Source organism: Falco punctatus, assembly GCF_963210335.1.
Source record: "Falco punctatus genome assembly, chromosome: 5".
In the NCBI taxonomy this organism is placed as follows: Eukaryota; Metazoa; Chordata; class Aves; order Falconiformes; family Falconidae; genus Falco; species Falco punctatus.
Window position 1 is genome coordinate 85621413 of NC_137584.1, and position 17178 is coordinate 85638590.

At 39.6% G+C, this 17178-nt stretch overlaps 1 protein-coding gene across 3 annotated transcripts in view; it reads right to left on the reverse strand.

Moving 5' to 3' along the window:
• PLD5 (phospholipase D family member 5) overlaps window positions 1-17178 on the reverse strand; it is a 203393-nt gene that overhangs the window by 30500 nt on the left and 155715 nt on the right. For all 3 annotated transcript variants that reach the window (XM_080389758.1, XM_080389759.1, XM_080389760.1), the window contains one exon: window positions 14667-14794. In XM_080389758.1, the coding sequence (XP_080245884.1) occupies window positions 14667-14794 (128 nt within the window). The remainder of the gene's footprint in view (window positions 1-14666; window positions 14795-17178) is intronic.

Consider the following 17178-nt stretch of genomic DNA (forward strand, 5'->3'; position numbering starts at 1 on the left):
TCTACTATATGGAAAGCTCAGCAAAAATATATCGGTTTGTACAAACAACACAAATACAAATGTTTAAATCATGGACCACTCTGTGATGACGTACATGTAGAACCTAACGCAGAACAGACAGCACTAGTTTGGGCTTTCTTGCTGCTGCAGCTGCAGGTCACTACCCAACCAAGCCTGACGCATCGCTACTTCACAGAGCAAGCCAGAAGGCAGAACTGAATCAGTTAAAAATTCCTTGCTATGTAGTCTATCAGCATAATTAATATCACTTGGCATAATCACAGCCTAATTTATCATTTTGAAATGTCTTTTCAGTTTACAGTTTCATTACCCCCTCTAAGCAGGCACAAGTGTCTCTTTAGAGGAAAAGCAAGCTTGCAACTGCAAGAAACCATTTTTCCAGGATCATGTTTGATTTATTTCTTGTTTTACTGCAGGAAATCTAATTGATGTGAATTCTACTTTGACTCTATTGCTCTTTTGAAACAGTTTTTGTCCCTTATATCAAAGAAAAGTGCAGGCTGGGAAGAAAAGGGCCATGCAGTGCTGGCCTGCATCTTGCTGCTGGCACACTGCATCACAATTCAGTACTGGTGTCATTCATATGACATTAAACAATTCCCTACCTTAGTGCAATCGTAAAAAGAAAAAAAAATAAATTAAAAGGTGAAGTGACTGATCCTGCTAGCTTCTGGAAAGGCCTGGGCTCTCCTTTACCATGCGCACACGCATACCTCCCGCTGCCTCTTTCCATCTTTCCTGCATCACAGCCTGTCCTGTCAGCCCTTATCTCGCATCCTCCTCACGCAGCTGGAAATCACAGCACGAGCTCTTAGTATTTGTTCTCATCCTATGTAATGCTGCAAGGGGCAGCCTCCGTACGTCTTCTGCTGTACAACACAGAGAGAAGAGTGCAAAGGACTGATCTCAGAATCAGGGCAATATTTAAGTCTAAACATTTCTCTCAAAGTGCACAGTTTCTTTGGGGCTTTCAGCTTCGTGGGCTTCAGGGAAATGCAACAGCACGTAGTTGACTAATTGGATGCATTATTTATAACATTACTGACATACACAGTGGGTTTTCCTTTTGCAAACCAAATAGGGATTGGTGGCAGGCATGCTGTGGACACAAACTGGGACCATGACATTGTATATGAATTATTGCTGTAACAGTTGAGCCTTGCCAGACTACCTGATCAGAATTAGAAACCTCTTCTCTTGATGTAAGCAGAGGACCAGAGGCTCTAATTAAATTTTGACTAAGCCTTGATTAAATTCAGCATACAGGACCTTGAGGTAAGATAGGAATCCAAGCAGTTTAGACAGGTAAGGTAATTTAGTGAAACAGTACACGGGCAGTGCCAGGAGAATGCCTAGCCTATACAAAAAAATCTGTTTCAGAAATCCATACTTGCTCTTTGTCCTATTCTTCTGAGCAGCCACCCAAGATATTTGCAGGGTTTCTGGCTGCTTCAACATGGAAGCAATGCCTCCTGCAAGGATGTGGTCCTGGTGTATATGCTCCTAGGAAGAAAACCTGGAATTAAATTAATACACCAGATTCATCCCTCCTGTCCCTAACAGTAAAATTGGGAACACATTGACTCATGTTTCCTTAATTCCCTCTTTCTGCTAAAGCACTATGTTGCACGTACAGGAAAGGTCATTTGGGTCACGCAAAAAGCCTCTTGATGAAATAGCAGATTCAGTTGAGGTGTCAGCTGGCTGTTGCTACGTGAACAAATTGTAATAATGCATGCTATTATCATCACAAGACAGAGAAATATAAATCTGTTTACTGCATAAGGTCATGACCTGCGTGTTTTCTCCTATCTCAAATCACGGTAGATGCTGCCCCTGTGGATGTAAAAATTGCTTATGTCTAAATAACGTGTAATGCTCCTTGTGCAAGAAAGAGAAGTTCTGTGTGCCAAAGATGTCAGAGATTTAATATGCTAATAAAGGTCAGCATAGCTCTTACATAAGTTAACACTGAACAGAATGAAGAGGGAAAAAATCCACATAAAACAAGTGTGAGACAATTCTAAGGCCTGGTGCCATTTCTGTCTGCAATATTGGGTAATACTTTAACTTTATAGGAGAAGGACAGAAATATCTGAAAAGATACCTGAAAACCTGTTCTTCCAGTTCAGTTCAGACACTAACTTCCAGTCTCAAAGCTAGAAGTTCAAATTTATTTCTCACAATTTCTGTTTAAACTGAATTCTTTGCTACAGCACATACGGAGTTCAACGTAATAAAATGTAAGTCACACAGATGATAAAAATGTTTTACATTTAAGCAGAACATACATCACCAAAACCATAGAATATGTTCATGGGGTGGGTGGGTGTATACATATGGCAAATGTAGGTGCTGTACCTATGCTGCAGATCTACTTACAGAATGATTTGCTACCCAGTCACAGAAATCTACCATACCGTTACACCTGAAAGGATGCTTAGTACGTCATCATACTGATCAGAAAAACTTGCCTGCCCAATACAGGGATTCTCATGGCTTCTGCAGTTTTCTGAAGCCCCCCCTCACGTTCCTGCGTGCCCCATACGCCTCCCTCCAGCAAGGATGAGCACTTTGCCATGGAGCAGGTCCAGGCAAAGATCAATGATTTTGCTATTTTGGTGACCACCGTTTACTCAAAGTGAAGAAAGGTGACTGCACAAAGACTTCCAACCCAGGCCCTGCTGCTTAAGACTACAACATCAAAATCTAAAAAGGTTTAGCGGTGCCATTAATTCTGCACATTTGTATGGAAGGAATGCTTTGTCTGAACCTGTTTCGTTGTTTGATGACTTCTGGATATAGAAAGATGAGATTTTATACTGAACTGGAGAACCATTATTCTTTTTGTAGAATGACTGAAACGATTGTCCTTCCTTGCCCTGACTCACAGAGAGTTACGGCACAGTATCTCAGCCTGATTTATTGTGTGTCTTTGTCACAGCACCATACTGATTCCATTTTTTCCAGGAAAGGATTCAACTGTTTAAGTGGAAGGTGACTGGGCTGCTGCATTTGGGAACCTTTCGGAGTTGAGGCAGTTCTGAGTGAAGATATTTATCTAGAAGGGAACTATCATCTGTGCAGTATCAAAGTGTGTGTGCAGAACCACTTATTGGGAATGCACTTTCATTGATCATTGCAATGTCGTTATTTTAATTGTTTAGTTGAACAAGACTGATCTGATGAGTTATGCTAATAACTAAATCCCTCTGAGAGGGATCTGCTGCCATTCAATAACATCACTGACCAAGATTAGTTGCCAGCAAGTTCTTGCGGAGATGAGAGAATAGACTGGTGCATTAGCTCCCCTACAGAGATTCAGCTGAGTTTTAATGAACAAGTTCTCTTTCAGCACAAGATAAATCACATTTTTGGGAAAGCGGTGGATTTACTGCCCTTCTTACATCCATGTAAGTCTACTGATTGTTTAAGATTCTACCACCAGCTGCTGACGCAGATAGATGCTGGAACCCCCGGATCTGACTGTATGGCCTGTATTGTTATCTAGGACAAACAAAATGATTAAAGGTTGGACTCTATGACCTTAAGGGTCTTTTCCCACCTCAATTATTTTATGATCGTAAAAGGCCACAGTGCTTTTGAGAGCTCTGAGCGTGCAGGCATGCCCACCCCTCAGCTGCGGCACTCCAGCAGCAGCTCCAGCACACAAGTGCGGCACCAAGGCTTTCGCCCCGTCCACGCGGCCTGGCTGGGCCTCCAGCACAGCAGCGGGCAGGGCCGAGAGGTGCGGGCAGGCCGGGTTCAGCTGCCTGCAGGCCTGCCCTCCTGAAGGAACCACAACACCGTTCTAGAGCAGCACCTGCACTAACAGGCGCTGCTGTCTCAGCGTATCTTACTATTTCAGGGTTTCTTAATGAGCGTGACACAAATGAATCTACAGGACGGAGAAGTGCAATTGGTTGGAGGATCTATAAATTCAAACCGAGCCCTTCTGCCTTACCGATCACTGCAGCCTGGCCTTATAGAGGTCTGCCTGGAAACCCTTCTCATCATATGACCAAGGCCTCTTTTTTACTTTCTTTTTTTCCAAAGGCAAGAGAACTGCTCACTGCACTATCTGTGAGGCAGTTTCTGGGAGATCCTCCCAAATGGTTTTTGCAAATTTCAGTAGCTTAACTCGTAGGCTACTGAGTCTTCTCTCCAGGCCATGGGCTCATGCAAGCATATCTCACCAGTGCTGTCTATTCACCACGCTGCCTGCCCATTAGCATCAAGATAGCAGTAGGGGTCTTTAAAGCTGTCTCTGCTTCTGCACACACTCGTATGGATGATTTTTAAAGCTGTCTCTGCTTTTGCACACACTCATATGATTTCCTGTCCTCTGCACAGTGGTCACAGTGTGTGTTCTGCCACCAAATTCCTGCATGTCTCCAGTTCCCTAAACACTTCTAGAACCCATCCAAAACTCTCGAGTCCGATAATCCTAATGCACTGATATTATTTGTCAGGTATCTGAGGGACCACTCATAAACCAGAACCAGACACACTCTCTTTGCAACACCTTCTATGACTGTGAACTATTTTAAGATTTAGTGATGGCAAGGCAAGTCTTAAAAAGCAACCAAATGATTACAAGGTTAGTTTTACTGGAGAAAGAACTTTCTCTTTTCCTTTGGATCATGCAGAACCAACTAGCTGAATATCCCTTGCTGCTCTGGAAAGAAGTGAGTTTGTTCAAACTGGATATTCCATCCTTTTGCTCTGCAGGTTTATTTATTGATTCAAAATTTAATATTGATTACTCCAATGGTAGGCAAATCTGTTCTACAGAACTTTCAGAGCAAAAATAATGATGAGCCAAAAATAGATATGTAATTTCAGAGGTCGGAGACACAGTCAACAGAAATAAAGAAATAAAAAAACTATGCAGCAGGCTGTATTTTGCCTTCACACTGAATACAAATTATACACACAATGCGGATGATGCCTGTGGGAATAGACCACAACAGTGGGACAATGAAGGTAAACAGGGATAGCTTCCTAGGCACCACGGAGCTGAGAATGGGCTCTGCAGCTAGAGAAACTGGGCATGATAAGTCCTTTTGGCTCCAAGTGCAAGGTGAATATACAGCCCTACGCTGTTTTCAATCACTAGATCACAAAGAAGCCCACAGAAGTCAGGAAGAACCAACTACCAGGCAGTATCAAGTACACGAAGAACACGAGCAGAACAGCCACATTACCCACGTTCCTGCCCAGCTTTAAGCAGCCCTCTGTCAGCAGTGACAGCAGCGCTGGCAAGAGACAAACAGCCCATCTGCTTCACTGAGATTCATTTGTAAATACTGGATGGTCAGATAATAAATTTCAAGCAGAATAAGCCTAATGGGCAATACTGACTGTCCTGATTTACAGGATGTAACAGAGAAAAAGTCACGTGTCTCAGTTAAAGGATAAAACAAAACATCAGGCTTCCAAAAATACAAACTTTACACCATGATAACACATACTGCAAGTTCAGCACATTTCCAAGAGCAACATATCCTCCCCACCCCCCACCCTCCTCCCCACCACCACCCTCAAAAGGGGAAAGAAAAAAGAGAAGCTGCTATTTCGGAGATAGGTAACAGTCATCAGACTGCTCTGGGTTTGGTCAAAGATGACAACCCTAGCCAAAAGATCTTACCGAAAATAATAAATAGATTTTCAGCCTGTTTGAAAAACAAGTTATAATAGCGTCACAGCAGAGTTTTGGCAATAGAACTAGATTTCTACGCAGCAAGAAATAAAAACACAAAAAAGGTATTTAATTTTCAATACAGCTCTCTAGTATCTACTTAGACCTGTTTTCTTCACATCTTGACTCATTCACCTATGCTTGAAGACCTGGGTTGCACTTTTATGTTAACTTTATAATATTAGCTAGTTCTGGAAATAATCCCATTTAAATAAATCAGATTAGCAGCATGACTTTTCTTAAGGATTGCCTCACATGGCTAACAATATAGCAAAGCTTTTTAGAAGCAGATACTCTCTGTTATATGTAAGAGATATTATTATATCATACAAAAATATGGATTTTGATAAGAATACACTGGTATTACGTTGCACGCACTCTCAGCCCAACACTTACTCATCTGAGCTGGATTGAACCTTGGTGGATGACGAAGCTGAAAGAGCCTTGCTTCATGTTATAGGACACTTGAGACTGTGCTCAATTTAATAATAGTGATATGATACCGTACACCACTGGGACAGTAAGAAAATTAAGCAAATTATTAGAAGAAGATGGCAAGGACTGGCAATGGTCTAAAGTGCACATTAGGGACATAACTGTAGTTCATACTAGAAGACATTATATCAAATAGAAACTCTCAATATAACTTTTCCTTGAGTGGAAAGATGTAATTCCACTGTCAAAGTATCTTATCTCAAAAGGACCACATGCACTCTTACATAACTTCAAGAGACTCATTTAGAGAAAAGTTCAAAAAAATGACTGACTGATTATAGCAGGCTTTTTTGCTCTGTGCAGTTCTGTAAAGATCGCGGCAACCGTCATTAACAGAAAATGCAAATGCGCAGATCCCATCCCAGCGATCAGTTTGGAGAGGTGGATCCACTATGGCAAGACATTGGGGAAAATGGAAACAAATGAGATTTATATTCCTAAAACAGCATCATGACAAAGTCCAGTCGTTATTACATGTTTTTATGGGAGGAAAATTTTGATCACACAAATAAATAGAAACTACACCATTCCAGGGTATACTTTGAGGAAACGAACATTCCCCTTTCCCTGAGAGAGATACATAAAAAGAAGCACGGGTTGCATTTGCTCCTGTCGCCATTCCACAGTGTCCTGAATTTGGGGAAAATTTTGATTTGGATCTATATCCACAGAAATGGAGACAGAAAGATGAAGGAATAATCCCACGATAAATTTTGTCACTCTTAAGTGCAGCCTTTGAGCTGTGACTCCTCCTCACACGTCTCCGCAATGTAATTGGGATGAGACTTCCTAGTAAAGAACCACATTGATTGCTTCCAATTGATTTTAGCTCCCACAGGCAATCAAAAGGTTTCTCTTCCAGTATTCCCACAATCCCAAATTCCCCCAAACCCACTCTTTTAGATGCGTGCACCATACCTGAGATACCATATTCATCTCCCAGCTTTTGTCATCTCAGAGTAGGAAAAAAAGAGGTTAGATTTTATCAGGTTGGGTGTGGGGGGTTTTTTCCACAGAAGACAAGAGGAGGAGAAGGTGGTAGGGAAGGATTCTAACCGCTACTTTTGTCTCCTTTTTTCTGTATTATAAAGAGGAGAGCCTGAACAACTATATTTAACCCCCAGTACCTCTCAGTCCATTTCTGTCCTGTCTGGTGATAGCAGGCAAGACACGCAGCAACATTCCAAGCCCCCCTGGCACCATCCCGCTGCAAGCCTTCCTATAGCGAAGTCCAAAAAACTAATTAATACTAAAACAAATAAAATATTGGGTCATCAGTTTTTACTTAAAGTTGACACATACAAAAAGTGTATCTTTTGACTGGCTGTTTCTTTTCATGTTTTTTGTTGTCGGTGGTTTTTTCCCTAACAACTATAGGGTTCTTAATTGCAGAAAATTCAGAATCCAATATACTTTCACAGTAACTATGCATTAGATTATTCATATTTATCATAAAAAGTGTAACTTTGTTTATCTACTGTATCTACAGATGCTTAATAAACCTTTTTTGAATAATTAATACTCCTAGCTCTCAGCATCTCAGCTGCTTTGTCTGTTGATTCAACAGAATTATTAACAGAATAAATGAATTGGGCAATTTATTTCTTATTCTTCAAATGTAATTGATAATTTATAATTGCTACAACTTTCATGTCCTGTAGGAGTCAACCCTAAAGAGACAAGCACACTTTACATAATAATAATCATAATGAAAGAGTAGCCCATAGAGAGTTTCTCATTCACGTGCTGTCACACATCGCAACTTCTACCGTATTCTGTTCCTCTTGTGTATTTATTTAACATCTTAGGCACATCAAGTGAAAACCTAACTCCTCAGATAAAACAGGGCACTGTTTCCAACTTGATAAACAACGTGACCGTTTATCTAATTTCCTAATTACCTTAAATTATGCAGATACAATCAGCAGTTTCTAACTTTTAACAACCAGAGACTACAAGGGGATGGAGAGAAAACTGCCTGGAAAGAAAATCCTGTTGTTTAGTAGTCCTGTCAGATACCCAGCTGTCACACAGGACACTTTAGCAAGTGCCCCACAGCACTGCTGAGAGTCAGCCAGAACAAATCATTGATCCTTTGCAACACAGATGATGAGATAAACTTCTGCGATTCAAAACACAGCCCGGACTCATTTCATGAAAGAAGCAAGGTCAAAAAATTCTACTCATAAGACCAAGCCTAATTTACCAAGAATTAACATGTCTTCATAAATAAATACATAGATGAAGACATCAGGTATTATGTTTCAAGTCCTCCTCCTGATGGATTTTTAAGATGAAGAGAAATGAAATGCCTTTCTGAAGTCTTGCTTTGCATCAGTGAAACAGATCACACAAAGAATCCAACAGAGACATAAAATAAATGGGAAAATGAGAGCAAGTTCACATGGTTGGGTTTTTTTTGTCCTCCAAAAAAACATGTTTTACAGTCTGGTGGTTTTTTTTTCTCTCTATAAAAAAATTACATCTTACAACCATTCAACTTAAACTGGTCTGAATTTAAAGCAATCAGAAGAATGAACAATCCAGAAAATACATGGACTTGAGAGGCATCTTAAAAAGAAAAATCCTCTGCTAGCAATTTTTACACAGCTAAGACAGAAAATCATGAGGAACTTTTCCTCAACACCAGCTGAGCCAAAATTTAAGTAGGACTATTTGGGATAATGCTTTTAAGATGTCACAGGCAGTATAAATTACTATCCACAGTGGATCTGGATATTAGGGCTTTTTTAAAAACCCAACAAGACAAGAGCTTTTGCAACTACTCGATTACCTTTGACACCTTCCATCCCGGCAGGGAGGTGGCTGCTGACCCAGGATGCTCAGGCAGAAAGTCGGGCCCATCCCTGCCGCGTGGCTGCTCACCACTACCTGTCTCAGGCATCACCAGCCAGTGTCCCTGGTGCATCCCCTGGCTTCCATCTCCCCACAGCTCCCCGATCACCAGGATCTTTCCTCCAGCCAGGAACTTCCCCTTCTTCCGTTTGGGTCCCCTTCTTTGTTCCAAGACCACTTCTTTCCAGCACCCCTTATTTTCTGGCACATCAAGACTCACTTTCCCCCCAGTCTAAACAGTTTCCTAGAATAAGTACCAGGCGTGCGCAGCCCCTAACTGCTAGTTCTGCCCCATTTCTCTTCGGTAACTGGAACATTCCAAACATGCCACTTCCATTTAGTCCAGGTGTTACAGTCAGATCCACCAATTACCAGGAGCAAGAAGCAGGCTTCTGCTTGAGACCCTGAACGTTCAATTTCGGACCCCCCCCAACTACTTGCTACCTGCTGGTATTCATAATTTAAGTTATTTTTTGCCTACAGGAGTATTTAATACTAGCCCAATCCCACTTCCAGTGAAGACAATCGGATTAATTTTACTTGTTTCAATAATTTTCAATAATAGAATTTTCCAAGGGCTGATTATTTGTTGCACATAAATGTATTTTTTTTGAAGTGGTTCAACTAATCCATTACAGTTGTTTGCCCACAGGATTCAATTATTCATGTGTGAATAAAACTTTTACAAAAATGTTGTTAGCATGAAGAGCTCCAGAAGCATTTCTTCAGCTGATTAAAGGTTTTTGTGTATTACAAACCTCACAGTTCTTAACAGAATTAAGGAACTAAATGCATTTTCAAGCTTTGCTGGAACTACTGGAGGGAGTCATGGAACAAAAGAAATAGATGACACTTTTTGTTAGCTCTTGCTCTACATTAATATGAGGAATTATAACATTTTTTATATAACAGATTTCTTGGTTTTTAAAGTACATTATAAGTGACTTGGTCAAAGAACTAGAAGCTAGAATATAGCACCATGGCCAGTTATTAGATCAAACCGCAGGCAAAAATTAACCAGTATGTGTACCTAATTTGAGGCATGTTTGACTGAATCCTTTTCAGCCAAACATTTTAACATAGATGCACATATTCTGCTGCATAAAAATAGCCTCCTACATGTTGTTATCTTAAATATATACTTAAGTAGGTTGCACAGCTACGTCCCAAAGATGTTGCTTGGCTCGTTCGATGATTACAAGACCATCTTAGAAGGTGAGAGCTACTAGAGAGAGTCGGAACTCTGGGAAAATACTTCATTTACTAGATGCATGTTAATGAAGTGGAAGATGGAAGTTGTACAGCTGATCACATAGATCTCCTCTATGAAGTAAAAAGTCCAAAATGTGATTTAAAATTTTATCTTCGTCATTCACCTCTTCTAGCACTCCCCCAAAATCACATTTTGAAGGCAGAATGGCACCACAAAGAACAAGAGACTGTGTCTGCCAGGTGCCTTCCATCAAGCTGGTAAACCTGTAACACGTTTATACAGGGTTTGCACCATTTTATCTGTTCATAAAAATGTACCAGAAAGAAATTTGATTGGTAGAAATATTTCACTATAAGATCTTACACAGCTTACTGTATCTAAGAAAGTGATACCTGTCTAAGAAATCAATAAAATCTCTGGTTGTTCATAACCCAGAATTTTCAAGGGGTTAGGCAACTGGGCAATATTTGCTATATATTGATAACAAAAGAAAAAAAAATGCACCTCTGACACAAATTCTAGATCTGTTTGAAGAAAAGATCAAAATATTTCACTATGACTGAAAACCCCTCTAATTTTTGTAAACTCCTGTTTTCAGGGAGTCTAAAGAGTATTTTTCATTTGCCTGTGGGGTTTGATCTCAGGCTGAAGCAGATAGTTGGCACAGATGACTTCAGCCAAAATTATTAGAGTTTTTGCAGACTTGCAACATAATCGAAACGTAGGTTTTTTTAAAAGTAATGATGTGCCGACAGCCTTGCCCATAATTTCAAAGCTGAGACTCTGGCAAATATTAAAACTTTAACAGTGAAGGCACAAGGATATATGGCACTTTAAAGGTTATTCCCTAAGAAATATATGCAGCGTATGAAAATCTGTCCTCTGTGCAGAAGATTTACTTTTAAAGGAAATACTTGTATTGCTTCTTGTCAGTGTTGCAAGTCAAGAAAACAGCAACAACACTAAGTAAGCTTCATATGGGGTTCATTTCTAGCATCCAGCTTATAAATGTAGGGAAGAATTCTCCCCAAAAATTGTAAAAAGAAAGCCGACATCTTTGGACATCCAAGTCCTGGTGGTGTTTCCTAAGGAGCTGTTAAAAGTTAAATTACTACTTCAGCTTTAGACTACTCAGGCTCCCAAGAGAAGAATGATGCTTAACAGACTTTTTTTAAAAAAAAAAAAATCTCACAGCAAAGGGACAAAACAGCAATAAAATCCAGTTATATCTACCACAGTAATCTTGCATAACTATTCTCTAGTATGCTGAGCTGTTATATGTTAAATGCTCTGTACCGCTATGTCACAAATGTGTTTCTACCTCTTTAGGCTCCGATCAAGCAAGAGGCAGGAAGGCTGTAGCCCAGGGTGAAATACCATAGAGGCCTGCTGCATCTCTTGTGGCAGTTGCACTAGCGAAGCAGGTAGGTGCTCCGATACGAATTATGTAGGGTACTGGCCTGAATGTATGCAGAGGTTCGGTACAGAGGAGGCAATAAACATGCACACAGAAAATACAGGGGAAGGCGTGTGAAAAGATACGATGACCATGCACAGTTCAAATCTTCAGCTTTTCATTGCATTTTAGATGCAATGAAATAATTAACAAACAATTCAATTGCACATTAGAGGCAAAACTGAATGCACTCACGTAATTTACATTGGAACTGTGCTGCTGAATAACAAGACATTGTCAGCTACAAGGTGACTGAGTCATAGGGGATGTTGTGTTTAAGCAGAAGCCAACTGCTGCGCCCAACAGCCCACAGTACCGCGTGTTTCCAGCATGGCACAGACCTGCTTTATTCTGTGATTTGCTGTCAAGATCTAGTAATACTGGCCAAAGTGGTTTGCTGATTCAATAGCCGCGAGTTCTGTTACTCTAAAAGTGGGATGAGCTTTTCAAGAGACCATATGTGACTAATCAACAGCCCCGTCTGCCTTTTCACGGTCCTTTCCCTGCAGGTCAACCAGGATGTCACAGGGAAGGCGCAGCGAGCTCCCTGCCTGCTGCTGCCAAGTTGCAGAAGCTGAGAGCATGGCTCTGGACAGGCCAGGCACTACCTGCTCCACAATTTCCCAGGGAAACTCAGTCCTTACTCATTTAGGCTGCTTGGAGAAGAGAGAGGAGAGGGACCTGATCCCTCACTTGCAGCTACACCAGGGCTCCGATAATGAGAACCCGGGGGGGATGTTTTCCCAGCAAGGGCTCAGCTCACTGGGGGTTCTAAGTTTAGGTCCCACGCGTGTGCAAAGCATTTTCCTCCATGAAAGTACTCGGAATAAAATGACAAGAGTTCTGTGCTTATTTTGCCTCTTATGTGAAAAGAGAAGTTCAAGACAGATTATTATCTTAGGACGGCACATCAGATCTCTCTGACAGTTACCCTGATTTATTAACCTGTAACTCTGGGGGTAAGGGAATTGGATACTTATATCTGGTGTCAACAGGAACCACGCATCTCATTTCCTTCGGCTCCTCTGAAATCCCAGTGCACATTTCTCAACTAATTGAAAGCAGATTCTCTTTAACTGCAATTCAGAGAGAGTTCTTTTTGCTCTGTACAAATATTCTTCTGAGCTTCATCTTACCACCACATATAAACATCTACTGTCATATGACAATAAGATTAAAAAAAAAATATGTCCAAATGCATGCAGAAAAGAGTGATAAAATTAACGGTGAGGAATCATATTTGATATGCTGGCCCACAAAGAACCGGCATCAAAGTTTAATGTGGGTATATAACAAGAGTTAAGATTTCCTTCAGCACGAGAAGACCAAACCTGTAAGGAATTTAGCATCTATGATGAAGATGTTATCATTAATATAATGAATTTATGATTCATATCATATTCATATATCATTAATATGATGAAGATGCAATCATTAAATATAATAATCTGTGTGGTAGATGTTCTTCTTTTCTCCACATCTATTATTTTCACTAATACTCAAAACCCCCATTAGAAGAGGCTTCAAAACGAAACTACTTATAAGATAAATAGTTCTGCAAAGAGCTATTTTGTTATGACATACAGACAGTTTAGCTCACAAGGCACAGACAACGTATAAACACTTAATTTCTAAACTGTCCAAAAGCCCAAACTGTATGTTCTTACACTGACTAAAAATACAACATCCCCTTGGCCAAGTTTTTCTCTGGTTCGCTAACAACATCCTCTTCTTTACCATTTTGTAGATGCCTTTGTAAACGTTCAAAAAGTTACCTTTTAAATAGGTTAATACACATAGGAACAGAAAAAATGTATTTATTTACTCTTTCTTTACTAAAATGGTTGTTTTGGTTTTATTCAGACTTTCAGTCTCTTAGCTCAAAACAAACAACACACGCCGCCTTCTTTCAAAAATCATTAGAACCCATGTTCAAAATTATTCATGTGCTTCTGAGATTCAGCTCATAGTTAGAAAGTAAAGGGTTTTAGTGCAACCTAGGACTGCTTCTTTTCCCCCTCTGTTGTGTATTTCAGTTAGGGAGATCTAAAAGCACAGGGTCCACTCCCTAAATACAACCAAGAGCAGCCTCACACAGTCAGTGTACATAGCAAAAATGAACACGACAGCTACTCCTGGGTGAATCCTAAGGCTGTTGCAGAAAGAAAAAAGCTACAGATACCTACAAGAAGGCAAATAAGCTGCATTACTAACAAATTACTTCTTCAAAATGGTCATAGAATGTGGAGAGCCCTCAGCACTGGTTGTTGGCAGGGGACTTGGTGTACATTCTGCAACTCTCATGTTTATAAGAAATCAAAATAAGGATTTCTCTCTAATACGTATGACCTTCAAAGACATTATGCTATTTGACTTTCTGTACCTATAAATCTCTCCCTCCCCAAAGGTGGTAAGTATTTCAGGATAATACCCACTATCTATTTGGAAGTCTTTCCAAATTCTGCTTTTCCATATTTAAATGGAATAGGTCATGCCCACAACATTATTACGGAGTTTCCTAACAGTTTGTTTTCCAACAAGCTGGCTCACTTGTTGTTTTTTTGGTGTGGCTTTTGTTTTTTTTTTTTTTTTAAATGAGTAAACGAGAACTTACATTTTCAAACAACAAAATCATGACAGAAGTCAATAAAGGCAATTCTTTTTTTTTTTTTTAATTTAGCCCAAAGCATAACTGCTGAGGATAACCATTCCAATGAAAATAAGATTTCTAGTAAGATACTTTGCCAACACTAAAGAGTCATCAAAACCATAGCAGCACAGTTTTTGATGCTGGCACTTTTGCCAGCAAACTATCAGAAAAAGAAAGCTCTCCATTTCCACTTGCTGGCCTCAGAACATTACTGGTTTTTTTCCTCCTCATTATACCCTCAAAGGGTATAGGATTACTTTATCAATTAAGTTACCTGTCCCAATGATCTCCAGTCTAGGCTGGCACTTCCAATGTACACGTGCTGTTTGTCAACAATCCAGAAAGATGACTGAAGCCGCCCTTCGTTATATGCTGACATGTTCATATACAACACTTCAGCACCTAGAGATTTAAGGATAAAATAATAAATAGCATTGTTTACAATACTGTAATTTACATGATTAAAGAAAAAACCAAAAAACTTCATATTTCAAGGCCTCAGCTTCTAAAACGAGTGAGGGATGTAATTAAACATATCATTAAGGTTTAAAATCAATGATAAATAGTGTTACTGTCCCACCATTTAAGACCTTTATTAACATATATTCCAGAAAAGCAGGAATAGGGAGCATTCCCATGTATTATACTGTTCACATAATTTTCTTCCATTTTAGAACAAATAATTGCTATTTTTTTCCAGCACTGTATGCTCCAAAAAACTTTTTGTTTTAAAGTTCTTTTTTATTTTAAATAAGCTCACTTTTTTAAAGGTCTATTTTGTAATTCAAACCTGCTACATATTATAATAATGACCTTTAAAATACCACCCTAGTTACAACCCCTTCCCGAAAAGCAGCCTTTGCTCCTTTGTCCTGTACCATGGATGGTTGGAGCAGGTAGCCTACAGTGCCTATCGCGTGGCAAGACCCCGATAAGAAGAACATCAGTAGAGAATTAAGGAATAACAAAGTAAGCAAAGGCCTAAAGGATGCTGAAACCGCACCTAATCCTGCTAATACGTGACATTCAACCCACTATGAACCACACAGCTGTAATAAGGATCACAGATGGCTGAAATCAAAGGAACTACTTGTTAGGTAAGAGCACGCTGGGTCCATCACGTCAGTAGGAATGTCTGACCTGGCCCCAGCAGTATGTTTGCAGACTAAATCCAGAATATACATAATATTATGTAAGTTTATGGGATTTCTTACATCGTTACTATTCTTTCAGTGCTCCAGTGTTTGGAAGAGGGGGCGAATAACCTGAATTAATCATTGCTGAAGGTAATTTACAGTAACCCACTCATCTTCACATTTTAGTCATGACAGTAGCTGGGGAAGAGCAGTGACAGTAAACAGCAGCCTGGAGGCAGTAACGGAACCAGCCATCTCCCATTAAACATTCACGGGATCTTCAGTACCATGAATTCCAGTGATGGTTGGATATGAGTCACAACTTCAAAAGAATCCCAGGATACCTAGAGAACTGAAATATATTTCTTTTCATCTAAATTCCCATTACTGACCTCCTAAGAAACACTTGATTTGCAATTTTAAGCAACAGTTAGCGGTCTAAGTATTTCTTTTTTATTATGAAAACTGTAATTCTCACTTGAATAAATTACTCTATAAGTTCAGACATCTAGAAAACAAGAAAAATCGGGTAAGGTGCCACTCTTCATGAAGCACCAAAGAATGCAACACAGGATTTTGAGCAAGTTACAGAATTCAGTTCTCGGTACAATTACATTTGCTGCAACTCAGCTACCTTTCCAATTTTTTTCTGGGTATAACCCATCCACATTCATCTATGCTTAGAAGCAAAGATATTTTCCAATTTTCCTTGGAACGTGTTACTGCTGACTTTCAATCCACACATTAATGAGCAGAATTGTGCTAATTAATGAGATACTATGTGTAAAACTGAAAAGAAATAATAAAAAAAACCACTATAGCACGGGTGTTCAATGGTTTATATTGTTTTCTGACAAATAAAACAAAAGCAACTCCTACTAGCTAAGGAAAACAATTCTGCAAGGTGCTAAACTTCTAGCTGCTTATCTGAAAACTGTGTTTAAAATGAAGTTTAACATAGTAGTTTGCCTTGATTGTATTTTCTTTCCATACATCCAATTTGCAATATTTACTAGCGGTATGAATGTAACACCCACAACACACCTACGCCACATAGGTTATAAATTAATTGTTAGGATTTTTGAGTAGGAAAGGTAAAACAGTCAGAAACAATGAGCTTCCTTCTTGTATCTGAGAGCCTAAAATAAACACAGTTTAAAACCATGTTTGAACTAGCCAATGCTGAACAGAAATACTGATTGCCAAAGGTAGAACAAGAGACTATTTAACCAGTAACACTAACATTAAAAATAGCAGATGTTGTAAGTACTTTGACACAAAATTCAAAAGTTGTAAAACATCAGGATCTGTGGGCATGGGGCAGTTTAGACATGGGCATAAGCGGTGGGATGCAACTATCACTCCAAAATGTGATCTAGGCTTCAATTACCAAAGTAGCCACTATAGCAGTGCAGGAGACACCGTTATCACACATACCATTAAAACCAAAACCTGAAACCTGTTTTCTTTTCCTTCCAGAAATAGCCAACTCATAAGGCTGAGGCAACAGTATCTCCAAGTTAATTAAACAAAGCCATGTGTTGCAAACAGCAGCTGCTGTGCCGCCTTTTAATGAGCCCTTAACTTTTGATGAAAGGAAACATGTATCACTATTGATAATTGCCTCTGTTCTAGAAGCCCTTGAGGTGT